The following is a 26,428-nucleotide window of genomic DNA, read 5'->3' as shown; positions in this document are numbered from 1 at the left end:
CCCTGGTTATCCCTAATGCCTCTGATCTGGCGGATTCACTAAACACAAATGCTTTGTTTGAAAATTATGTTGGAGTGTGCCCCTGGCTATCCATACATTTAAAAAACAATAACATTTAGCCGTTTGGTTTTCTTAATATAAGGAATTTTACTTTTGATACTTAAGTATATTCAAAACCAAATATTTGTAGACTTTTACTGGGTAACTTTCACTTTTACTTGAGTCATTTTCTAATAAGGCATCTTTACGTTTACTCAAGTATGACAATTGGGTACTTTTTTCGCAGCTGGTTTATACATGGTCATCTATTTCGGCACAGGCGTCCACATCTGTGGCTTAGATATGAAATATTATTCCAGTCTCCATTGCATTCATTCGCTTCCCGGTCCGCCCGAGTGATGGCGCTAGATAGAAACAAAATACTAATAATTGGGGTTCTCAAATTCTCTCCGTCACATGGTTCTACCATTGAGCTGAGCGAGGAATAGAGTGTAGAGAGATAGATGGAGGGGGTTTGAAAAACTGTGGAGGAAAATCTGACAGTTCGATACAACACAGGTGATACAGTGGAAAATAGTTAATCTGTCTGATTGTTTTGCTTTTCCCTTTGGAAACGGTTCGCATTCACAGGGGGTGGACGGAGGTGTCAAAAAATGCCAAACGCAATGATTCATTATGCTCATGTTTTCTCACACACAAGAAGCTCCGGTTATCGCCTTTAATTGATTATGCTAGTGGGGAGTGGATGGTCCGAGTGGAAGCAGAATTTGAAGGAACCGACCAAGGTGGATGCTGCGCGCCGTCGCGCATCCCGAATCGCTGAGCTGAGTGAGTATGAGATTAGCTCCTGGCACAATGCTCTGCCTTAAGCATGTCTGTCAGCATGTGAGAAATTCTCATATATATACATCATTAGATTCTAGATGTTTTTGCTGACATACATTTGATTAGCCTTTTCACATTTTGCCATTTGATCATTGATTGGTCAGCTTTATACATAGCATTGTGCGATTTTTTCCTTTGTGTTGTTCACAGCGCCGTTACCATAATTTCTAGTGGTCCTACATACAGTACAGCAGACACGTGTGCAACAGCCACAATGTCACTGCACTGCTTGGCTTTTGTGATTCGATGTCTAATTAACCTGGATGCGAGCAATATGTAAACGTTAATGTGTAGCCTACGTCGATGTCGTATGCTTAGCATTCAAGAGGCCTCTGTGATTCATGAAAGATAATTGACATTAGACTGATACAATGACTGTTTTCTGCCCCCCCCCCCCTTCAAAAAGGGGTAATGGGGGTATGTATGTCTTTGTGGTGTGAGTTGCAAGATGCTGACCTTAGGGACCAGGCAACACCGGCGTTGTGCGTTCATTTTCACTTTGATCTTGACATGTTTTTTTAAAATGCTTTAATTATGGAGGGAACCATAGACTAAGGGGTAAACGAATAGAGGTCCCCAAGTTTAGTCAGACAGTGAATGAAACCACACACACACCACTGCATCGATTTGAACCTTAGAGTGGGATGGCATTCTTTGACAAATGCCTTGGCACTGCCAAATTCGCCTTGCGTGATCTATCTGTTCACACCGTCTTCTCTGTCATGGCCAGTGTCATGGTGTGCCATGCCTGCTCGGTGTTTGGGCTCTAACCTGTTGTCTCCGGAACCACCGCAGTTTGAGCTGTCGGGGTTCTCCATGTTAAAACCCAGCCTATGAGAGTGTTGTGGTTGGTGCAGGCAAGGGCGCGAATCATTATACGGGCACATAGCAGACTACTGGACTGATGGTTAGGAAGCGTTTAACACCCTTCTCTCTATACGCACGCGCGTGTAGCCTACGTGTGTTGCTTACTTGTGGAGAATACATATGTCTGAGCCTGCTACAGGATCAAATGTATCAAAGGAGAAATGTGGTTTGGGATTTGCTTTTGTCCGCTGTATAAGGTGTAGACAAATTCATCTCAGTTGGAGTTCAGAGCCATGGAGGGGGAGAAGAACCACAGGGCCAGTATATGAGCAGCTTCCTGTAGCCTATGAAGTCTTTATGGCACCCAATACTCACACATATGCATGGGTGAAAACATGCAACTGAGAATGCTCTCAGAGACAATATTCTCCCTCACTCAGGGCTAAAATGGTTCATCTTATTGCAAGCAAGTATTTGACCTCTTTCACATCATCACAGGATCATACATCTCTTTCTTTCTCTCACACATGCACACACACACAGACCCATGGGTTTTGAATTGTGGGTAATTGTGCTCTGTGGTGTGTGTGTGTGTGTGTGTGACTGGAATGACTCAGATATAAGGGTCTGCTCTCTCCCAATTGATTGATCAGCATTGAAGCAGATGAGCTGCTTTGCTTGCTGTGGCCAGGGACAGTTCAGGACATAGAGAATAGAGACTGTGTGTGTGTGTGTGTGTGTGTGTGTGTGTGAGGTTTTGATGATGTGATGGATAAGCAGATTACTGACCACCAGTAAAATGCCTTAATTTGGCATCATACTATGTCTCTAGGGGACATTCATCATGTGATCATGTTTTGGTGTATTGATTGACTGTATTGGTAAACAATAAGACTGATCAATGGGAATTCTACTGGAACTTTAGGCTACCTAAAGGTTCCAGAAACATTACCAGTTGGATGCATTCCCAGTTGGAGGTTTAGCCACTTAACACAATTACCTCTGTCCACTCACTGTTCTTGACACCTGAAAGAAGTGTCAGAACTGCCATTAGCAGTATTTTGGAGACCACACAACTGACTTGGAACCCACAGAATGATTTTAACAAAGGTCTCTTTTTTGATACATGTATTATTTTTGTGTGTATACTCCTTAGGGTAACCCTAGCCTACCAACTCTAAGGTGTTGCTGTTACTCCTTATTTGTCTATGGATTATATTACTGGAGCATATTCGAGAATGGAGAATATTTCATATTCGTTTTAAACTAAAGGAACATCCTGTAATAATTTATTTCCCTGTGCTCAACTGATAGCATAGAAATCACCCAGAGAGAGGTGGAGAGAGGGAGTGCTGACATGTTTTAATTACTGGAGCCCTAGATTTGAGGCAGAGGAAGATCTGTTTGTATGGGCCTGGGGTTTATGAAGGATGTTCCAGTTACGTGCTTCTCCCAAACATTTTTTTGTTTCTTTCACTGACTTCTGCATTCCCTCCCTCCCTCCCTCCCTCCCTCCTTCTTGGCTATAACAAGCAAATCACAGAATGTGAGTCTCTTACTAGGATAAAAAGGATCTGGTGAATACATGAGTGTTTCTATGCCAAATAATTAGAACATTATTCAGTTGTTGTTGTATTGTATTGTTAGAAAAATATTTATTAGTGACTTTGGTTTTGTTTTGTAGAGTGGGCCCTTTGCAATCAGCCATGAGGGGGTAATCTTTAGTGCATATGATGCTTAAGGGCTGATGGTAGGTTAACAAGCACAGCCACATTTTTTAAGATTTCAATCCCAGTATCTTAAACCCCCCAGATCCCGTCTTCACAAAACAGATGAGCATGGATATACAGGCATAAATACATAATGTAGGCATAAAGAGGTGCGTCAAAATACTCTAAAACTTGCCTCTCAAGGACCCACAACATATGTCCTCACCTTAGCTCACTGATACCCCGACATCATGGCCAGTCACTACACTTACACCCAGGCAGGTAGGGCAGCACAAGGGGATGTGTAGAGTGAGGGATATGGGGAAGGACCAGATTAGAAGAAGATTGAGCATTTACAGTTAGCGGTTTAAATGTGTAGTAGAGTGCCATAGGATGAGGGAATTTTATCTGGCTGGGGAGAGGGTCTTTGTTTAGCAGAGGAGCCTCTGGTTGAGGGCCATTTGACTGCTTTGCTCGGAGCGCAACGTCCAATTGGTTCGTTTAGAGAAAGAGCTCTAGGGCCAGAGATTACACTGCAGTGATGACGCGTCATTCTGCCTAAGAACCTAGGGGAAACGCAAAGAGAGAGAGAAAGAGAGAGAGACTGGAAATGACAGCCTCTTCTCATCATCAGCTTTTCAACTCCTTCAAGCACCTGCCACAGAACTCCTACTCACATGCTGATGGCCTCTCTTTTTCTTCCTCACCTTCCTTCCAGCCCTACTCTGCTTCCTCTCTTCCTCTTGCCTTGCTCTTGCTCTCTACATCTGTGGTCTGTTCTCAATGTGATTTAGGTGTAGTTACACTGGAATCTGTCAGAATTGTGAATGAATAGAATGTCATTGTGGATCCATTTGGGTGTTTCAGGATATTCTGGTGAGAGTGTTACAAAATACATATTCTGGGTGAACTCTGGGGAGAGTGTTGACAGTTGAATTCTGGTGAGAAATGTTTTACATTTTATAATGTTACAGGTTTTTTCACCTCCTGCCTTTAACATTTTTAGGACACGTTTTACACACAGTATACAATATATAAGTACGTCCATTAAGTAGTAAGGTAACGCAGAAGTGTGATAAAGCATGTTTCCTGCCTCAATGTATTGTACAGTCATTGCCAAAAGAGCTGTATGTAGGGACTGACAGTTGCTCTAGTGTAGCAAAATGCATTTTATTAATACATTATATTAACATATATCAACCAGGGATTTAATTGCCAGCGTTTGGGCTCTGTTGAAAGCACTCTGTGTCGTTCTTGTGAGAAAGTTGAAGGCGATTTGGATGAAACCATATTTTTGGAGGAATCAGAACATTGTCTCCCATATCATTTGCATGTGCCCTAATAGCACTGTACAGACCACCATCACACCACACTGCAATGGTAAGGCTAAAGCTAATTTAACTGAGCTGTTTCAGCCATTTTGGATCACCACACTAGTATGCTAATGAGCTACAATACTAACCATGTTAGTGCATACCAAATTGGCTCATTGGTCCCATAGCCACTGAATTGATCTGACCACCATTGACACTCTTCTGGATAACATGAAAACAAAGTGCGCGCATTCCACTGATTATCTACTCCCAATCCCAAAGAGGATATAAAATAAATGCTTCAAAGATACAGTATCAACACTTGGCAGAATAATGCATACAGTGTCTGTTGGTGGTGATATTCCCTGTCAGGAATTTCCATATGTTGGGAATTTCCACATGTTGGGAACCCCCCACACACCTCCCCACCTGTTTCCTCTATACTGGAACAGGATTCAGTGCAGAGCTCTCTGTTTGTAGGAGACAATTTACTATTATGTCAAATTGAAGAGATGGTTGAGAGATAGGGATGCCAGACAGAGAGGGGAGAAAATGGTGTGTTTGTGTGTGTGAGGGAGAGAAAGAGAAGGAAATAGGAGTAACCTAGTAGGAGTTAATTGAAGAGGGGAAAAGCACCTGTGAAACTGGACATACTGTTCCTACTAATTATCTAGCAGCTGGTCTGAACCAGTGTTCGAGAGGAGATGGGGGTAGTGGGGCCTAAAACAATGTTGTACTGTTAACAAGGACAGCAAGGCATAATATACTGTACCTCAGCATGCTGTGTGTCCTGAGGATTTAAATGTCAAATGTTTTTCATGCCATGTTATGGCACTCCATAGTTAGCATTAATATATTCAGAAGCACAGATGTCCCAATAGCCACATGCAGAGGCAAAGTTGATCCTCTCTCACCCCCCGGCTCTTTCCTTCCATGTGTCCAATTTGAGACCGTACCTACTCAGCCTCAACTGTTGGTCAACAAGAGGCTATATGCTCTGGGGAAGTCATGAAAGTTGAGGGTATAGAGACTTTAGACTCTACTGTAGACCAGAGTGGGATAAGTCATATGAATCGTTTCGTTTGAAGAGCGTTACAGTATATTCTCCAATGAATATATATGCGAGAAGAGGTTTGGGAACCTGTTTCAAAATAGGCTAGTACCTTGATGGTTGCTGGTTCAAACCATTGGTGGTGAATATTTTTGCTTCTGTAAATGTGTAGTTCAATAAGTAAATCATTAGTCAACCTTGAAGAGTGTCCCAGGACAGATATATCAGAAAGACATCTGCTTATCTGATGTCCCTTGGAGATTTGGAGGGCATCATTAAACAATCCTGATAAGAACTTCTCCTCATTGTTTGAACCAAACTGCCTACCTAAAACATCTCTTTCACTGAGAGAGGAAAAAGCTTGGAGGACCAAAAAAAAAATCTAAGAAAATATTGTTTCCTCTGTTCTCTGTCTTCTCTTTGGTTTTGGAATAAGATAACAATGTGGGCCTCCTCTCTCTGTTCCTGTGCCTGTCTGTATTGCAGTAATTTTATCTTCGCTGTGACTCATTGACTCTGCAATATTTACAGTGTTTTGAACAAATGATTAAAAACGTTGGAAAACTATGATAATTACAGAGGTGAAGAATTATATTACACTTAAACAAACAAATATATCAGAATATCTTCAACTGGTGTCTCAGGGATGGTTGATAGCTGTGTGTGGAGGAAAGGTCCTGGTAAGGATGGTCCCTGTGTAGACTGAAGACTAAGTGTATGGTTTAGACTACACTGTGTTCGTTTCAAAGACATTAGTCCAGCACAAATTTGAATCTGGATATCAACTCCATTGCTGGTACTGATATTCATCTAGAATTTATGGGCTCTTTGGACACTACAGGTTAGCGACCTGATGTTTTTGGATCTGTCAGAAAGCATAGAGAAAAAAATGGCACAAATCCTTAACAAGCCCAATGGAAGATAAAGAGGCCAGAGGGTAAATGACAGTCAATGGAGGGGAAGAGAGACAGAAAAGAGAAGGACAAAGAAAATGAGTGTCAGAAATGCTATGGTATATTCCTGTCTTCCTTTTGTTTGTTATTGGTGCAACTAGAGCAATAGAAGTAACTGTTGTGTGTCATAACATGTTCTCCATTTATTTGAATGATATGTTTGCCCCAATCCCCATTTTAATTCTGTGTTCTTAAATAAGACCAGCTGATCTGTATGACAAACAACCCATCTCTTTCCTCTCCTTCTCCATCTCGGCAGATCCCAGGGAGGTTGTGGTGTGCATGTGTGTGGTGAGTGTGTGGTTGTGAGAGAGAGAGCGCCAGCGCTCCCACATGGCCTCCATGCAGGACGGGCTGAACTTCACGTCTCCTACCTACGGCAAGGTCCTGCTGCTGGGTGCCATCGCTGCTGCCTCAGCCTTCATCGTCACCATCCTCATCGTGGTGCTCTGTGTGGGCTGCCAGAGGTGAGACAAGTTAATGTGCATGACCATGTGCACACATGGATATACACATATTTATGAGTAACAGAGTTAAGAACATACTGTAAACTCACTCCACAGCTAGTTTGTAATTGAATTAGATATCTTTTGATAGTTTAAATGGTCGGTACGTTGTCAAGGAGTGGTTACGTGTGCTAGCAAGGCAGAGGTCCTGGGTTCGAGCCTCTCGTTGCGAGCCGAATCAGGAGGAAGTGGTACTCGCTTAGCAAGCAGCGTGACGTCCGTAACACCTGTACGAACGCAGGGACGCACGTACACACGCACGTACACACGCACGGACACACGTACACACACACGGACACACGTACACACACACGGACACACGTACACACGCACGGACACACGTACACACGCACGTACACACGCACGTACACACGTACACACGCAAGTACACACGCACGGACACACGTACACACGCACGTACACACGCACGGACACACGTACACACGCACGGACACACGTACACACGCACGGACACATGTACACACGCACGTACACACGCAGGGACACACGTACACACGCACGGACACACGTACACACGCACGGACACACGTACACACGCACGTACAAACGCACGGACACACGCACGTACACACGGACACACGCACGTACACACGTACACACGCACGGACACACGCACGTACACACGCACGTACACACGTACACACGCACGTACACACGCACGGACACACGTACACATGTACACACGGACACACGCACGTACACACGGACACACACGTATACACGTACACACGGACACACGCACGTACACACATACACACGGACACACGTACACACGTACACACGGACACACACACGTACACACGGACACACGGACACACGTACACACGGACACACGCACGGACACACGCACGGACACAGCTGTTTGCATGTTTATAATACATTAACTGTTGTGTTTAATATAGGAAGGGAAAGACGCATAATGTCTCCAGTGAAAGTGGGAAACACAGGTTGATGGACATGGTGAGTCGTAGAGATCACTCCAATAACCACATTTAACACTTTAGGTAAAACATGGATACATCTAGCATTCGCAAGCAATTGATAAAAACATTTGTCTGTTTATGTGTTGTTAGAGTATACTCAGGCAGTCAAAGCTGCGTTCCATCAGCAAGTCGGACGGTGAGATGAACAAGCTAAACTGCAATGGCAAAAGTGAGTAGAACTCTTAGGCATAAGAGTGTCACTGTTCAGCTCAGTTTGTAGAAATATTCACCACATAACAAACAATGATCCTTACCACTTTTACAAGGCTTTTTTTCATATACTGTAGGTGAAAGAATGCCAACCTTTCTGGTTTCCATGTGTCCTGCAGAGTCATCTAAAAAGAACCGTCCATCTAGCATGGACCTCCTGCCCAGCCGCCGGTCCAACTCCGACCTCCGGTCAGGGGGAAGGACGCTACCCCAGATCCCCTCTGGCACCGGAGAGGACGGGGAGCACACCTACTCTGAGGTAGGTCAACGCTCCTCCCCGAAGCGTGGCCCTGATAACAACCTCTACGCCATAGTGGGCAGGGCCGGAGAGACCGACACCCCAGCCCCTCCGGCCGTCCCAGCCAACACCCCTGCCCCCCCTGATCTAGACGGGGATGGGTTGAATGAACCGCTCCCCGAGCCTGAGCCCATGCCCCAGGCTATGGCTCCTCCACACCCCCCGGAGACGACTGCAGAGTACGCCTGCGTCCGGAAGCTCCGGAAGGTGGACAAGGCTGTCCCCCAGAAGAGAGACAGCGGGACCGATATGGGGGAGGCACCGGTGCCGCCTCCCCGCCACGCCCCACCATCACACCCTGCCCCGCCTCCGCGCCACGCCCCACCATCACACCCTGCCCCGCCTCCGCCACACCCTCACAGTATGAAGATGCCCCGGAAAAACATGGATGCTTTCAAGCTGCCCACCTTCCCCAAGGTTGGTAGAGAAATGGCTGATGGTACAGAATGATAAAGATAAAGTTTGTTCATGTAGGAAGTTCTTGCCAAAGTCAGACCTTGTGACGAAGGCAATGTGTTCAGAAATGTTGATTCATTTCACTGCATTTTTTCTGCCTATTTGTACGTGTCTTTGCAGTTCCCTACATGTATTACTAAAGGTTGTATTTGTGTGTGTTTATGTGTTTTGTATATAGAGCAATGAAAGTCGATTTCTCCTGATGCCTCTTTGTAGCTCAAGCAATTCTGTAAGAGCTACACATTTAATTGTAATGTTTAGAGCCAAATGAAATGCATTTATATGTCTGTTTGCACACATTTCCTCTCTCAAGGCCCATTTTAAAACCTCTTAAGGATCGGACCCTTTTTTTCAATTTCCACCTAAAATGACATACCCAAATATAACTGCCTGTAGTTATAGACCTGAAGCAAGGATATGATATTCTTGATACCATTTGAAAGGAAACACTTTGAAGTTTGTGGAAATGTGAAATGAATGTAGGATAATATAACACATTTGATTTGGTAAAAGATTATACAAACACAAAAATATGCGTTTTCTATTAAAAAAAAATCTTCATATTTGAAATTCAAGAGAAAGGCTATATATCCAGATAGGAGTTTGTGTAATTTAGATATTGGCCACCAGATGACAGCAGTGTGTGTGCAAAGTTTCAGACTGATCCAGTGAAGCATTACATTACTACACTATATATTTTATCAAGTTTGCCAGGAGTTTGCCCAAATGTGCCCGAATTGGTCAATTGATACATTTTCAAGTACATAACTATAGAGAACATACAAAAATGCTATGATAATAAAAATGTTAAATTTACACACATACAGGAATGTCAAACATGATGGATAATTACCTCCCCTACAGAAAAAACACTAACCTTCACACATCTACAGTTGAAGTTTACATACACTTAGGTTGGAGTCATTAAAACTAGTTTTTCAACCACTCCACAAATTTCTTGTTAACAAACTACAGTTCTGGGAAAGTCAGTTAGGACATCTACTTTGTGCATGACACAAGTCATTTTTCCAACAATTGTTTACAGACAGATTATTTCACTGTGTCACAATTCCAGTGGGTCAGAAGTTTACATACACTAAATTGACTGTGCCTTTAGACAGCTTGGAAAATTACAGGAAATTATGTCATGGCTTTAGAAGCTTCTGATAGGATAATTGACATCATTTGAGTCAATTGGAGGTGTACCTGTGGATGTATTTCAAAGCCTACCTTCAAACTCACCCTCTTTGCTTGACATCATGGGAAAATCAAAATAAATCAGCCAAGACCTCAGAAAAAATTGTATACCTCCACAAGTCTGGTTCATCATTGGGAGCAATTTCCAAACGTCTGAAGGTACCACATTCATCTGTACAAACAATAGTATGCAAGTATAAACACCATGGGACCACGCAGCCGTCATAGTGCTCAGGAAGGAGATGCATTCTGTCTCCTAGAGATGAACGTACTTTGGTGCGAACAGTGCAAATCAATCCCAGAACAACAGCAAAGGATCTTGTGAAGATGCTGGAGGAAACAGGTACAAAAGTATCTATATCCACAGTAAAACGAGTCCTATATAGACATAACCTGAAAGGCCGCTCAGCAAGGAAGAAGCCACTGCTCCAAAACCGCCATAAAAAAGCCAGACTACGGTTTACAACTGCACATGGGGACAAAGATTGTACTTTTTGGAGAAATGTCCTCTTGTCTGATGAAACAAAAATATAACTTTTTGGCCATAATGACCATCGTTATGTTTGGAGGAAAAAAGGGGATTCTTGCAAGCCGAAGAACACCATCCCAACTGTGAAGTACGGGGGTGGCAGCATTATGTTGTGGGGGTGCTTTGCTGCTGGAGGGACTGGTGCACTTCACAAAATGACATCATGAGGAAGGAAAATTATGTGGATATATTGAAGCGACATCTCAAGACATCAGTCAGGAAGTTGGTCGCCAATGGGTCTTCCAAATGGACAATGACCCCAAGCATACTTCCAAATGTAAGGACAAAAACGTCCTTGTAAGGACAAAAAAGTATTTGTAAGGACAAAAAAGTATTTGAGTGGCCATCACAAAGCCCTGACCTCAATCCTATACAAAATTTGTGGGCAGAACTGAAAAATTGTGTGCGAGCAAGGAGGCCTACAAACCTGACTCAGTTACACCAGCTCTATCAGGAGGAATGCGCCAAAATTCACCCAACTTATTGTGGGAAGCTTGTGGAAGGCTACCTGAAACGTGACCGAAGTTCAACAATTTTAAAGGCAATGCTACCAAATACTAACTGAGTGTATGTAAACTTCTGACCCACTGGGAATGTGATGAAAGAAATGAAAGCTGAAGAGACACCATTTGAATATAAAAATAGATTTTATCAAACTAAACTATGGTACATTTATATCTCTGGGACTCTCAGGATGACAAATCCAAGCAAGATTACTGAATGTAAGTACATTATTTACCTTCAGAGGTGAATGTATCAAACCAGCTGTGATAAGTGTTTTGTTGTTGTGCACTCTCCTCAAACAATAGCATTGTATTTTTTCACTGTAATAGCTATTGTAAATTGCACTGGTGTAAAGTACTTTAGTAACAATACTTTAAAGTACTACTTAAGTATTTTTGGGGGGTATCTGTACTTTACTTTACTATTTATATTTTTGACAACTTTTACTTTTACTTTACTACATTCCTTAAGAAAATATTGTACTTTTTACTCCATACATTTTCCGTGACACCCAAAAGTACTCGTTACATTTTTAAATCTTAGAAGGACAGAAAAATTGTTCAAATCACGCACTTATCAACAGAACATCCCTGGTCATCCCTACTGTCTCTGACCTGGCGGACTCACTAAACGCACATGCTTCGTTTGTAAATTATGTCTGAATGTTGGAGTGTGCCCATGGCTGTCCTAAATGGTGGCGTCTACTTTGCTTGATATAATGAATTTTAAATGATTTATAATTTTACTCTTGATACTTAAGTATATTTTAGCAGTTACATTTACTTTTTATACTTAAGTATATTTTAAACCAAATACTTTTAGACTTTTACTCAAATAGAATTTTACTGGGTGACTTATACTCTTACTTGAGTCATTTTCTATTGAGGTATCTTTACTTTTACTCAAGTATGACAATTAGGTACTTTTTCCACCACTGGTAAATTGGACACTGCAGTTCGACTAACAAGAATTTAAGCTTTCTGCCCATATAAGACATGTCTATGTCCTGGAAAGTTGGCTTTTACTTACAACGTCATTCTAGTTACATTAGCGCATGTTAGCATAACCGTCCCGGTTTAGGGACACCAATCCCGTAGAGGTTTAATGGACTGACTTAGCAGAGGGGAGCAAAAAGGGATTTTGAACAGTAAGCCTGAAACATTACTTTTCATTACAGTCCACCAAGTATTATACAAAAGCATTGTTTTATTTTTTTTATTTTTTTGTTTCCTCTTAACCATATGTGAAGTTGACAACCCATTCATCCTGTTCTCTGATTGGCTGGCAGGAGGCAGTGTTCATGGGTAATGGAGAGCAGTACATATGGAAGCCTCCAGAGGATGATGACATCACCATGCTCCAAAACAAACCGTTAGGCCCTCTGAGTCCTCACAGTGGAGAGAACATACAGCCTTCCACTGCTATGGTGAGTATGTATGTCATTACAAAGTACTGTATGTGTGTATGGTGTTTATCAGTTTGATTTGTACTGACGGTTGTCCTGTGCTGTGTGGTTTACAGGTTGCAGAGATGTACTCCAAGGTATGCAAACCAGGCAAGAAGAAGAGAACTGTTCCTGGGTCTCCTCCAGCAAACATTGGCTTCCGGACCTTGGGGCGTGGTGACCGGGACCGGGAGCGAGATGGGGGATTCAGTGTGGTGGTCAAGCCACAGACCTGGGCCCCGCAAGAGGGGAAACCCGTCGGAGGAGCCTCTGCCACTCTGGAAGACCACTGTTATGAGTCCATCGAGACGGGGGAGGAGTGCGACCCCACTTATGAGCCTATGGAAGGTGGTGGTGGTTGGAAGCGAGTTGGAGGAACCGAACGGCCTCCAAACACCTGTGCCACACTCAGGCCCAGGAGGAAGAAATCCCATCAACCCTTGCAGCAGCAGCAGCCTCCTCCGCCGCCGCCCACACAGCAGACCCCCAAGTTACAGCACCTTCCAGCCAAAGCCCTGCTGCTGCCCGGGGAGAACCTGTACGAGAGCATTGGGGAACTGAAGCAGGGCGGAACTGCCAACTCCAGCACCACTACCATCTTCACCTTCAACGACGGCATGGAGATGTATGTCACTGGGCTCTAAGGCTGTGACCTATCTTACCTCCTTCCCAGCAAAAAGAAGACCACGGTTGGGAAGAGCTGGTTGAGCCCCTCTCATGCTCACTCACACATACTGTCTACATTACAGTCATAACTTCCTGCCTTTCAGAGCCTAGGGCAAAAGGGTTGGTCAGTGGTTAACGGGCTGAAGAGAAAGTCCTTTGCTGGGTCAAACCCCTATCTTGAATCCAAAGGTAGTGATGAGAAATGAGCACAAAACTATTACAGAGAAATCTGTAGGATGGTAGCACTATTTTAACAATGTGCACAGCACAATTAGAGGGAAAATTGCCTAAATTCTTCACCCATTTTAGTGGGTAAAATCATAGAAATAAACTCAGCAAAAAAAGAAATGTCATCACTGTCAACTGCGTTTATTTTCAGCCACCTTAACATGTGTAAATACTTGTATGAACATAACAAGATTCAACAACTGAGACATAAACTGAACAAGTTCCACAGACATGTGACTAACAGAAATGGAATAATGTGTCCGTGAGCAAGGGGGGGGGGGGGGGGGGGGGGGGTGGTGTATGTATCTGGTGTAACAGTCAGTATCTGGTGTGGCCACCAGCTGCATTAAGTATTGCAGTGCAGTATTGCAATCTCCTCCTCATAGACTGCACCAGATTTGCCAGTTCTTGCAGTGAGATGTTACCCCACTCTTCCACCAAGGCACCTGCGCGTTCCCGGACATTTCTGGGGGGAATGGCCCTAGCCCTCACCCTCCGATCCAACAGGTCCCAGATGTGCTCAATGGAATTGAGATCCGGGCTCTTCACTGGCCATGGCAAAACACTGACATTCCTGTCTTGCAGTAAATCATTCACAGAACGAGCAGGATTAGCCTGCAGGAAGGGTACCACATGAGGGAGGAGGATGTCTTCCCTGCAACGCACAGCGTTGAGAATGCCTGCAATGACAACAAGCTCAGTCCGATGATGCTGTGACACACCGCCCCAGACCATGACGGACCCTCCACCTCCAAATCGATCTTGCTCCAGAGTACAGGCCTCGGTGTAACGTTCTTTCCTTCGACGATAAACGCGAATCCAACCATCACCCCTGGTGAAACAAAACCGCGACTAGTCAGTGATGAGCACTTTTTGCCAGTCCTGTCTGGGCCAGCGATGGTGGGTTTGTGCCCATAGGTGACATTGTTGCCGGGGGATGTCTGGTGAAGACCTGCCTTACAACAGGCCTACAAGCCCTCATTCCAGCCTCTCTCAGCCTATTGCGGACAGTCTGAGCACTGATGGAGGGATTGTGCGTTCCTGATGTAACTCGGGCAGTTGTTGCCATCTTGTCCCTGTCCCGCAGGTGTGATGTTCAGATGTACCGATCCTGTGCAGGTGTTGTTACACGTGGTCTGCCACTGCGAGGACGATCAGATGTCCGTCCTGTCTCCCTGTAGCGCTGTCTTAGGCGTCTCACAGTCTGGACATTGCAATTTGTTGCCCTGGCCACATCTGAAGTCCTCATGCCTCCTTGCAGCATGCCTAAGGAACGTTCACGGAGATGAGCAGGGACCCTGGGCATCTTTCTTTTGGTGTTTTTCAGAGTCAGTAGAAAGGCCTCTTTAGTGTCCTAAGTTTTCATAAAGGTGACCTTAATTGCCTAGTGTTAGTGTCTTAACGACTGTTCCACAGGTGCATGTTCATTAATTGTTTATGGTTCATTGAACAAACATGGGAAACAGTGTTTAAACCCTATACAATGAAGATCTGTGAAGTTATTTGGATTTTTACCTTTTATCTTTGAAAGACAGGGTCCTGAAAAAGGGATGTTTCTTTTTTTGCTGAGTTCATAATTCATTTCTATGGTTAAAACAGTGTTATTGTACTGGCAATCCTGGAGCCCTAGTTTACGAACGAGCACAACTTTCAGTTTCCTCTCTATGTAGCACTTAGTCTGTTTATGGCAGACCTTTCCCCCAAGTTGGTCGATGTGTGATTCAGGAAGGAATTAAAATAATATAATAAAATAAATCAAATATTAATCAAAGGACTTTAAAGCTCAGGGACAAAGAGTCAAATGAGAGAATAATTAACTAAATTGCAAAAATGTTGGCATTCTTCCTAAAGAAAAAGTAATAATTTTGACCATATTCACAGATAAAAACACCAGATATTTTTCCCTTTTCATTTGTTACATATCACATGGACTGTCTCCACTACCATCTGTAAATGAAGTGTTTTACTTCAGTTTTACTGTTTTTACTTGCCAATCCTTTCCCTGCACTTTGCCTGCTTAATGTTGCATGCTAAAAAAACACAAACAAAAATCAAGCACTGTCATGTGGTACCGAAGAACATATATATATTTTTTTTACTGATTGTTTAGTTGTTATGTTGCTTTGTTTCTCTTAGAGAGCACAATGTCATTTTAATTCAGGATAGCTTTGGCTACTAGGAATCTCTGGCAATCCTTACTGTCAAGTTGGTCACTGCCTTCGTCTTCAACACAGAGAGGAAAGGATACTACTATCTGAACCACAGGGGCCATATCAAGTCAGGGGCCATATCAAGTCAAGGGGACATACTGTTGAAGTCTACACAAATGTAATAGCTCCATCCTCAGTCTCAAAACTGTGGCTCAATCAAGATACTGCTTCAGCCTCACGATGGTGATTTCACCCTCTTAAGCTTTGAACGCAGGTGGAGCATTCATTAACAGACTCTCTGTAAGCGATCTCATCACTACACTGATGAACATTTTTATGTCCTCTCAATTGCCAGTGTTATCCTAAATGAAAATAAAAAAATTCAGCTGTGCAGTGACAACAAATGATAACGACACAACAGAGATATTGTAAAGGAACGTATCTGAAGTATAACATAAAATGTAATCTCAACCTGGACCCTAAAGAACTTCATTTGACCAAATATACCCAGCACATAATGTGGTTATTATTCTGTATGTTGATGCAATGTGTACGTGCGTATGTTACAAAAAGAGAAAGAATAATAAATATGTAATTGGTGTCAAGAAATCTATCTTTTACTATTTATGTTTGGCTGTATTTTTGGAATGACTTATCTGGTGACAAAATTGCAAAGCAATGAAACAATGTGAATTTTGATGTTTTTGTTCAATTTTCCCAAGCCATTTAAGTTATGGTGTGTTATTTGAAAAGCCCAGCTAAGTTTTATGTGGCAGCTAATGTTGTGTGTTTGCTAATCAGACTACAGGGTCTTGTACTCGAAGCGTGTAATTAAGTGCTAAAAATGCAAAAGATTGTAATGTTTTATATCAAGATTACTATTCATGAAAATGTCAGTCAAGTTTATACTTTTGTAATAAAGTGGCACTTTGAAAAATTGTTTTCTCTAAGCTTCACTTAAAAATATATATAATCTAAACATGTAACTCATGTGCCTTTTATTAGACGGGATTAACTCCACCAGAAGGTAATAATTATTTGTCCAACCATGCCAGCTAACTTCACTAGACCACAGCACAGTCTAAAGCTGTCCCTCCATTGAACTCTTTGTCATATGCGCTGTTCATGATCTGTTAAGATATTATTATTTTGCCTATTACAACATCATGATCAAATTATTGCCATATAATAAAGACACAAATCAAGCACAGGCTGGGTTTAGACAGGAATCCCAATTCTGATATTTTTCTACTAATTGGTCTTTTGACAAATCACATTAGATCTTTTTCAAAGCTGATCTGATTGGTCAAAAGATGAATTACTGAGAAAAAAATATCAGAATTGGGCTGCCTGTCTAAAAGCAGCCATAGTAGGCAAAATAATATAAATCAATATCAAACTGCTCCTGAAACCAAAGGCAGCTCTGAAAAACATTGGTGGTGACTAATGGAAGACAAACATTCTACAATCGTGCTACAGATTTATCACAGGAAAACATGATTTAATTGGCTATTAAGGCATTGAGAAAGTTGGATGCATTCAAGTAGATGTTTATAATTTTTTTACCCTTATATTACCAGGTAAATTGACTGAGAACACATCCTCATTTACACCAACGACCTGGGGGATAGTTAAATAGGAGAGGGGGGGTGGGGGGGGGGGTTGGTGAATGAGCCAATTGGAAGCTGGGGATGATTAGGTGACCATGATGGTATGAGAGCTAGATTAGGAATTTAAGTAGATGTAAGTAAGGGTGACTGTTTCCTAAATTATAATCTGACATTCACTTTATTTCCATAATTACACTCTAATAACACATGCATTTCCCAGAGATAAATGTTCAAATGTGGCGGCGTGTGTGTGTGTGTGCGTGCGTACAGAGGGGTCTGTGTCTGACTAGCTGGAGAAAAAAATAGGTCACCCTTAAAACAAAAAGCTTACAGTCAACATCGCAACCGTCTGCTGAATTTTCATTGGTGGGCTTGTCTCCATAGTAACAGGTTAACCTTGAGGCAGTAGTCACATGGGCAGGCGAGTCTTGTGCTGTCTTGGAGAATACAACATGCATTGCATGACATCCATGATCACAGCCACCTACTCTGAGGGCTCTCACAGAGAAATATTGTGATTATAAATAAACAAATTCCCCACAAAACAGTGCTCTCCCATAACTCTAAATGTAGGATATGCTTGTAAGAGGTAGAAAATATAATGCATTCAACATTCATACATATGTGTGTACTATGTTAGGTAAAAATGACTACAATAAGCGTAACGTATGTCACACCCTAAAAAATTGGGGAAAGATAGATACAAAGATATCTCATATTTGGCATTTTAGCATCAAACATCAGCACATGTCATGATCTCTTTGTTCAGGTGAAGATCATCCTTGATTTATTGCTAGTGACTGTTCTCGCAGTCATGGGTGGAGAGGATTCAATACCATTTCAACTCAATAACTTTCAAATTGCTATACGTTTTCAAATACTTGAAAATAATGGGCAATTTCCAGTACATGATGTGTAATTTCACTCAATAAAAGGAATGGACCAATTGCAGACCGTCATATGATTTCTAGTGTGGTTTGAGTATCTGGGTGCACACACACAACATGGCAACACAGCAACTAAAATTGAACAATGCTTCCCCCTACAGGTCAGGAAGCTTCACTACCAAACTTTCAATACTCTATTTCATATAAAATTGCCAAGATAGCATAGCAATTGTCAAGATAGCATCCTCTTCAGAAGGGATGAAACTGATTCAGTTTCATGTAGCCCCATATATAAACATGTTCTGCTTGAGCAGTCCAGAACTGAACAATCCAACTGTATAAATAGAACAATAATGCCTCCATTTAAATATTGTAATATGTACCATAAAATAGAATACAAAATGTCTTGCTGTACATAAATGGGAATAATGTCTTGTTTATAGAGAACCATTTGTTGTGTCTGTCTATAGCAGCTCAATGGAATCGGATTGGTGTTGCTGGTTAATCCTGCCCTTAACTAGCCTTGTTAAACCAGCCTGATTATCACAAATTCACAGTCTGGTTTCACAAGGCTAGCCTTTAACCTTGTGTTTCACAGAATCACGTTCATGTTTGTTGTTTCGGTCGCTCCTGTTCCTCATCGTCACTCCAGCCTGATGATCCACCATCTGTCCCAAAGTAGCGGTCCCCAAAGTCCCCTGTAATGACAGAAAACACCGAATTATAGAGTTAAATTACATGGAGCAACACATCAGACATCACCGTGAAGAGCACATTACTGAGGTGGATTACAGAAAGGTGTAGCCATTGAAGCAGAATTCTAATTAAGTAGGCCAATCAACATTACTGACTTCCCACTGGGAAAAAACTGGTTGAATCAACTTGGAAAACTAAATGGATATGCAAAAAGTCATCAACGTAAGGGCATTTCATATTTTATTTTCTTTCACCCAACTTTTAACCTAAATCCAATGACATGGTGAAATGTTTTACTGATTTCACATTGAATTCACGTTAGTTGACAACTCAACCAAATGTAATTCAAAACTAAACGTTGAACTGACATCTGTGCTCAGTGGGTTACAACAGGAGGGAGTGGTTTGTACTAGTGTATGGGGTAAGACATGTTAGCGATATCGATGCCAAACCCACCAATCCCTGGAATGACTTGCAGGAAGTCATCAACACTCTTGTCCACAGCTGTGGTGATGATTTTGACCTTAGGGAAGGCGTAGGCCACCGAGTGCACCCCCAACTCTGCCATGAGCAGAGAGACCAGCGCAATGTTCTCCTCCTGCACCTCGTGGTCCTGCATAGACACAACACAACACATTTAGTGCTATGGCCATCATTTTAAAACTCAGCCATTTAGTATGGTTAGTAATATCATAGAAATACAAATACTAATTATAATTCTATGGTTATTATAGCAATGAGTGATTAATCCTGAAGACAGGGTCTCTCTGTTATTATGGGATGGGGATGTCTATTAGTGCCCCCTTACCAATAGGACCCGTACAGCCATCATGGCTGCAGCGCCTGTAGACACAGTGCTGTCCATTAGAATGACATGGTCCTCGCTGATGTCTTTTGGCAGACGCAGGTAATGCAACTGGACAGGGATGAAGGAGAAACAGGGTTACCACAGAGATACGGTCAGGAAGAGGAGGCAGATCTTGTTACTAGGAAGACGCCCAGTGAGGTGGATATAGAGTAAGTGTGACTATTCTAAATAGGACCACTTCTCCTCTCTTCAGCCAATAAAGATCTATTCTATTCTGTTACTTTCTAAAGTACCTCTGGTTCTCCTGAGTCCAGGTTGGTCTGGATGAGGATCTTGCCGATGCGGACATCCTTACACACAGCCCTCAGAGCAGGCTCCATGGTCTCCCCTGCCCGCAGGATAGACACACCTGTAATCTGGGGGGAGGAGGATGGAGCTTCAGCATGTTGACAAACACACAAAATCCATACTACTAGAAAGGAATCCCAAACATAGTGCAGGGAAACAGGAGTAGTATCAATGAAGTCATTGAAACATAGTGCAGGGAAACAGGAGTAGCATCAATGACTGTACAGTACCCACCCCTTTTCCACTGAAGCTTCTCTTCCCATCATACTCCTGGCCCTGTGGGGTCTGTACCGTGCATGACTGTTACATGATACAATAGGGATGAAGTTAGCGACAACAACAAAATAACATATTACAGTAGAATACACTATAAACATTGGCAAATAATGTCTACATACCTGAGAGGGCAGGAATGTTAAAGCATGTTCAATAAGGAGGCGCATCAACCTCTTGGAGTAGAAGATGAACTCGTCTCGACTGGTCTCCTGATTCCTGAATTACACAAATTAGTTGGAGGAGAATGAGAAGAAAAAAAAAAGTGTGTTGATTCTAGACTGGCTCTATTTGAACGTGATCTGACCTGATGATGGTATGCAGGCCTTTAACTTGAGGCGTACCCTCCAACACACTGAGGGTCTGGGGGAGGGGCTGAGTCTGCTGGGCCGAGGCCAGGACCGCCCTGGAGGAAACAACACAAAGGAGAATACATTTGAATAGGTGACAATGACTAGACACTGTTCTGCTCTCCCACTAGTTCTTCAATAAAAGGAGTCCATGTAGTCACCCTGAGACACCTGGTGGGGGTATTGTGAATAACACCACTACAAAAACTCAAATACGGGGGAGGGAGTGAGGAGGTGTAAGAGATGTGTAAGCCTACCTGACACTGAGCTCACGCTGCACAAAGAGAGATCGAGACAGAATGTACAAGAAGGTGAATGAAACAGAGAGAGAGAGAGAGAGAGCGAGAGAGAAAAAGAAAGAGCGAGAAAGGCAAAGAGATGTCAGTCACTCATCCCCTCACAATACCTCTACAGATACTCCAGCATTCTGCCACTGTGTGGCACCATCTTCTCATGCACTGCAGCTCAGAAATATTAAGAACACATTCCTGATATTGAGTTGCACCCCCTCCACCCCTTTGCCCCCAGAAAAGCCTCAATTCGTCAGGGCATGGACTCTACAAGGTTTTGAAAGAGTACCACAGGGATGCTGGCCCATGTTGACTCCAATGCTTCCCACAGTTGTGTCAAGTTGGCTGTCCTTTGGGTGGTGGAACATTCTTGATACAAGGGAAACTGTTGAGCATGAAAAACCCAGCAGTGTTGCAGTTCTTGACACAAACCGGTGCGCCTGGCATCAACTATCATACCCAGTTCAAAGGCACTTAAATCTTTTGTCTTGACCATCCACACTCTGAATGGCACACATACACAATCCATGTCTTAATTGTCTCAAGGCTTAAAAATCCTACTTTAACCTGTCTCCTCCCCTTCATCTACACTGATTGAAGTGGATTTAACAAATTTAAGGGACATCAATCAAGGGATTATAGCTTCCACCTGGATTCACCTGGTCAGCCTGTCATGGGAAGAGCAGGTGTTCTTAATGTTTTGTACACTCAATGTATATAGTCTACTGAGTATAGTGTTCTGCTGCTCACTCACCTCCTCCATCTGCTTGTGGACATGCTGGACAATCAGGTCAATGGCCACCATGTTACCACCACCTGGCAGAGGGAATCATATTTTCACTTGGAAACAACATATTTTAATTTGGAGAGAAACATTTCAGTAGCTCAAATGGCTACCACATAATTAACAATATCGGCACAGAATATCGGCTACGAAACCATAGTATATCAGCAGGATATATATGCCTTCATATTGGTATTAGCTGCCAATGGCTAACAAATATTATATTGAGAACGGCAGATGCCAAAATGCAGAATGCAGAAATATTGCACCTTTAACCTTTCTAACGGGTAGTGCTCCATCTCTCACCTCGTGGCACAACAATGTCTGCCAGTCGAATGTAGGGTTCAATGTACTGCTCAAACGCAGGCTTCACAAACTTGTTGTACTGCTTGATGACCCCCTCGATGTCCCGCCCGCGCTCTGTGATGTCCCTGCGCAGCCGACGTACCAGCCGGATGTCTGAGTCCGTGTCCACAAAGATCTTCATGTCTAGGAGCTGGAGACAAACAGAGCAGCAATAGAGCACTATGTTCCTGTACCTTGCAGTCACAGATGACTCAACTGATTCAGTAAAGAAGTTATAAACATGTGATGATCATACAGCCTTACCTCCAAAAGCTCTTTGTCTGCAAAGGACATTATCCCCTCAAAGATGACCACACTTGCACCATACACAGTTTTCTACACAGGGAAGAGACAGACACAACAGAAATGCTCAGAACTGCAACAGCTGCCAGTTATACCCTTCTTCTGTTTATTTACAGTGGATAAATATATCAGAAGAATCTAGAGTTTTCCCTTGGTACATGGCCTTCAGGTTCTGCACTCACCCAGTCTTTCTGTCTGCCGTGTGTAGTGAAGTCATACACTGGGATCTTCACGCTCTTGCCCTGTTTGAGTCTCTTAACGGTGGCAACTAGCAGCTCAAAGTCAAACGCCCCTGGGTGGTCAAAGTTGTAGTCGTTACTGGTTGCCAGGGTCTGTTCCTCAGGGGTCAGAACCTAGGGGGTACAGGAGAGCAAACTTCAGGGAAGGATGGACACAGAAACACAATGGGATCTTTCATAGGGTAAAGGGAAAAGGTGAATGTGTAAAAACAAAAAGTTGTAATGCTGCCTACCCATGTAGCGTGTGCTCATGTAGGTTACTTTCTAAATGTGATCCATTACAGTTACTAGTTACCTGTCCAAAATTGTAATCAGTAATGTAACTTTTGGATTACCCAAACTCAGTAGCGTAATCTGAATACTTTAATTTACTTTCGGATTACTATCCCTTTAAGAAGCAGTAGAAGAAAACAGACTTGTGGTCAGACTTGCTCAGGTGGAATAAACCTAAACTTGGGCCTTTTTTCATGCTGAATTGAATGTCATTGTGAAAAAGTGTCATAATGTATTTTTTCAGAAACATAATTTCTGAATTTAAATCTAATCTATGAAGTAATCAACACATTTTTCAAAAGTATCTATAATCTGTTTACAATTTGTTACATGTAATCAGTTACTCACCAACCCTGTGTGTGTGTGTGTGTGTGTGTGTGCTTGCATGTTGAGTCCATGGGTTAGGGTGCATGTTGTTCCCTGGTGTTCTATAAACAGACATGATGGAAGGAAGAAGTGTGGGAGGGGATTACCTAGGCTGTGGACAGTCTCTTCCCCATGTGCTTCACATGTGATTAACATCATTAAGAGGGATGGATTGTGGGTAGGCTCATTCATACAGTATCACAAGGGTGTCTGTCAACAAGTCTGTTGTGAGGAACGGAGAGGAACTCCCCTTAACCTACAGTAGCATGTCCAGATGCTAAATCTCAAGCAAGCCAAATGAATGCCAGTCTCTCACCTTGTAAAAGGAGTCCATGGACAACAGCACTACCCAGGGGACATCCAGAGCCTCAATGATCTTATTGGCCACCGTGGTCTTCCCTGACGCACTGCCCCCACACAACCCTGCAGACAAACACACATGTATGTTTAAGTACAACAACAAGTCATACAATAAGTAAAGACCATTACAACACTCCACATACAACATAAAAAATTCACAATTAAATAAGGCATACACCCATAACGGTTGTACCAATGACGAAGGCCTCTTTGGATTGTGCACCGTGCTCATCATACCAGGGGGGTCTGCCGGCTGTGTAAATGGTGCGTGTGCCGGTGCGAAGCAGGGGAGGCTCTGTCTTAGTCTGGGATGTGCTTTTCCTGCGTGGAGCCGTGATAGGAGAGCCAGGCAGGAGCCGATCTAACGAGTCTTCCCCACTACCACTGTGAAACAACAATCATCATATCATCATTAACCTGTTATTAACATAGAGCTTTGGGTACAATTACAGTACGAGAAAAAGGAGGGACGTTTTTTAGGAGTGTTATAAAGTACTATAATGGTCCCTTTCGTAGGTAACGTCACTGATAAGGTTTACACCAACTCCGTCACACCCTTGTTTACTATCAAGCTCAACTGAAGGTTAAAAACCAGCTTAGCGGTTACATCAGACTCTAAATCCACATTTAGTACTGTTCAGGCACCACTAAAGCCCCAACATAAAAATCTTGATTTGTTTCAACACATATGTTTTTGGTAGATAGGTACAGGGAAATGCAGGATCTCTCATCACCAGTATGTCTCAACTGACATGGGATGGGACAACTCATCCCAACTCCCTCAACACACACAGGCAGAATGACTTCCACAGCCCTGTCTGTGTTTTCTTAGTGCTCACACACAGACAGCATCCATTCCAATAATCATGCATACAACACCACTATGTAAACCGACCACTTACCTGCGGGTCGTCATGGACCAGCAGCCTGAGATTCTGGCTCCAGTGTATGCAGGCAGAGTCATATCTGCAGCGAAACAGGGAGGGCTGGCTGCTCCAGCTCAGGCCCAACAGGTACAGTACTCACTACAGTACTCACTACTAACACAGTAGAGCTCACACAGGCTAACGCTTACTGAGGCAGCAAACGTGGTCAAAGTTAACCCCCATAGAAAAGAGATTACAATCCACCTGACGCACTTTAGAGGGAGAGACAACCTCTGGTCGTCTCTTTAGAGGTTGTCTCTTTAGACCTGTTTTACAATCTAACCACTGAATCTAGCCTCTCTCTTCCCTAATCTCAGCTCAGAGGAGAGTAAGGAAAATGTCACCAATTTTCTCCTTTTACCTCTCCACTTTCACCTCCCTCCCTCCCTTGTCTAAGTGTGTTTAAAAGGATCACAGAGTTGGTGACTGTTATTAATAGAGGCCTGTTTACACCAGGACGCCCTCTACTGATCTTCATCTCCTATGCTGATCCTGACAGAGATAGCCTGTTCCCAGATCTGTTTGGCAAGATTGAGCAAAACAGCACAAACAGATCTGGGACCAGGCTAGGACAGAGATATCCTGCAGGGCAATCATGTTCCCAAGTGTTTGTCTGATTACGACTCTGTCTCTGACCTGCTGACAGTTGCTGTTTTATCATATTTTTGTCACAGTTTTTCCTTGCACAATGCCAGGGCACTAAATTTCATTCAGCATGTCTCCATTGATGGCACACATTTGTTTTACCATTGTGTAGGCTACATAGTTATTACTGTAACAATCTACATACACTCAAATACTACAATTTCAGCAAATACATACTGAGAGCAGAGCAATGCAACAGCGTCATTCTGTTGTGTTATGTGCTAGATCCAAGGCAGGTGTCCATTATTAGACTGATCCTATTACGCGACTGCTTGGTGACATACTTTATTGGCGACGGCAGAGCAGCTGACACACAGCATTAAAATTATCATTGGTAAATGATCAAACTTGATATCCTACTCAGTTAACCGGTATTTGAATTCAATGTATAAAACTTCAAACATTCTATGAATCCCAACTTGACTGTGTGTTTATGCGCAGGTGGGACGTTACAGCTAAGCAAGCCACTGTGAGCTCTGGGAGGTCAAATGATGCCGTAGTAGATTAGGCTACAACGAAAGGCATAAATCCAATGCAGTGCTCAGCACATAGTTATATATTTCAGGCTTCGTTTAAACAACATCAGCTAATACAAGGTATAAGAATTAAATAGTCTATGCTGTTAGGACCAGTACCTGTCTGAGCGCGATGACATTTTCTTCCCGCTGCACTCAGCTTCCTCTTGCCCTCTTCGGTGCCGGCTGGTGGACAGCGCCATGTATTCAAGAGGATTGTGGGTAATGTAGTTGATCTTCACCAGTAGTGGATTGGAGTCATAGAAAAATCATGTGGGCCAATGTTAAGTACATAATACATTTTATTTGTCTGAAATAAGGAGCCCTTCACCATAAATGTATTTCACAACAATCTATCCAATTTACAATTAAGCCCCAAATTAGAGTACACTATAGGATACTTCCAAGAAGAACCATTGTGACAAAAATATATAATTCACAACTAACCTTGCACAGCTGTATGGTTAAAACATAAAATAACATAAAAATGGGCAACAAGA

The 26,428-nt window shown here is 42.8% G+C and overlaps 2 protein-coding genes across 3 annotated transcripts; one reads left to right on the top strand and one right to left on the bottom strand.

Annotated features, from left to right (window-relative positions):
- The first annotated feature begins 431 nt into the window (after nucleotides 1-431).
- LOC110532504 (uncharacterized) lies at nucleotides 432-16,847 on the top strand. Its single transcript, XM_021616466.3, has 7 exons — nucleotides 432-828; nucleotides 6,978-7,185; nucleotides 8,148-8,205; nucleotides 8,319-8,397; nucleotides 8,558-9,153; nucleotides 12,711-12,848; nucleotides 12,944-16,847. The coding sequence occupies exons 2-7, from the start codon at nucleotides 7,052-7,054 to the stop codon at nucleotides 13,508-13,510; spliced, it is 1,572 nt and encodes a 523-aa protein (XP_021472141.1). The 5' UTR covers nucleotides 432-828; nucleotides 6,978-7,051; the 3' UTR covers nucleotides 13,511-16,847.
- Nucleotides 16,848-17,390: 543 nt separating this feature from the next.
- uckl1a (uridine-cytidine kinase 1-like 1a) lies at nucleotides 17,391-26,131 on the bottom strand. 2 transcript variants are annotated; one of them, XM_021616465.3, is made up of 15 exons: nucleotides 26,049-26,131; nucleotides 24,036-24,226; nucleotides 23,799-23,905; nucleotides 22,787-22,957; nucleotides 22,566-22,637; nucleotides 22,263-22,452; nucleotides 21,927-21,988; nucleotides 21,140-21,156; nucleotides 20,840-20,938; nucleotides 20,658-20,751; nucleotides 20,494-20,559; nucleotides 20,205-20,327; nucleotides 19,912-20,019; nucleotides 19,560-19,716; nucleotides 17,391-19,105 (listed from the first exon to the last, which is right to left on the bottom strand). In XM_021616465.3, exons 1-15 carry the CDS (start codon nucleotides 26,129-26,131, stop codon nucleotides 19,014-19,016), a joined length of 1,632 nt encoding a protein of 543 aa, XP_021472140.2. In that variant the 3' UTR covers nucleotides 17,391-19,013. The 2 variants fall into 2 exon arrangements, with proteins under 2 accessions (XP_021472140.2, XP_021472139.1); XM_021616464.3 differs by having other exon boundaries at nucleotides 24,745-26,103.
- Nucleotides 26,132-26,428: the final 297 nt, after the last annotated feature.

The sequence above is a fragment of the Oncorhynchus mykiss genome, chromosome 9 (genome assembly GCF_057628025.1).
Source record: "Oncorhynchus mykiss isolate SJ-2025 chromosome 9, ASM5762802v1, whole genome shotgun sequence".
Lineage (NCBI taxonomy): Eukaryota > Metazoa > Chordata > Actinopteri > Salmoniformes > Salmonidae > Oncorhynchus > Oncorhynchus mykiss.
The sequence above is the reverse complement of the archived record's forward strand: the minus strand, read 5'-3'. Positions and strand labels throughout refer to the sequence as shown.

Coding starts and splice junctions, on each gene's coding strand:
- LOC110532504 (XM_021616466.3), top strand. CDS start 7,052: ATGGCCTCCATGCAGGACGGGCTGAACTTCACGTCTCCTACCTACGGC. Junction 8,206..8,318: donor AACACAGGTTGATGGACATG/GTGAGTCGTAGA, acceptor ATGTGTTGTTAG/AGTATACTCAGGCAGTCAAA. Junction 12,849..12,943: donor TACAGCCTTCCACTGCTATG/GTGAGTATGTAT, acceptor TGTGGTTTACAG/GTTGCAGAGATGTACTCCAA.
- uckl1a (XM_021616465.3), bottom strand. CDS start 26,131: ATGGCGCTGTCCACCAGCCGGCACCGAAGAGGGCAAGAGGAAGCTGAG. Junction 20,328..20,493: donor GAAGCTTCAGTGGAAAAGGG/GTGGGTACTGTA, acceptor TCCTCCCCCCAG/ATTACAGGTGTGTCTATCCT. Junction 20,020..20,204: donor TGGACTCAGGAGAACCAGAG/GTACTTTAGAAA, acceptor ATCCCTGTCCAG/TTGCATTACCTGCGTCTGCC.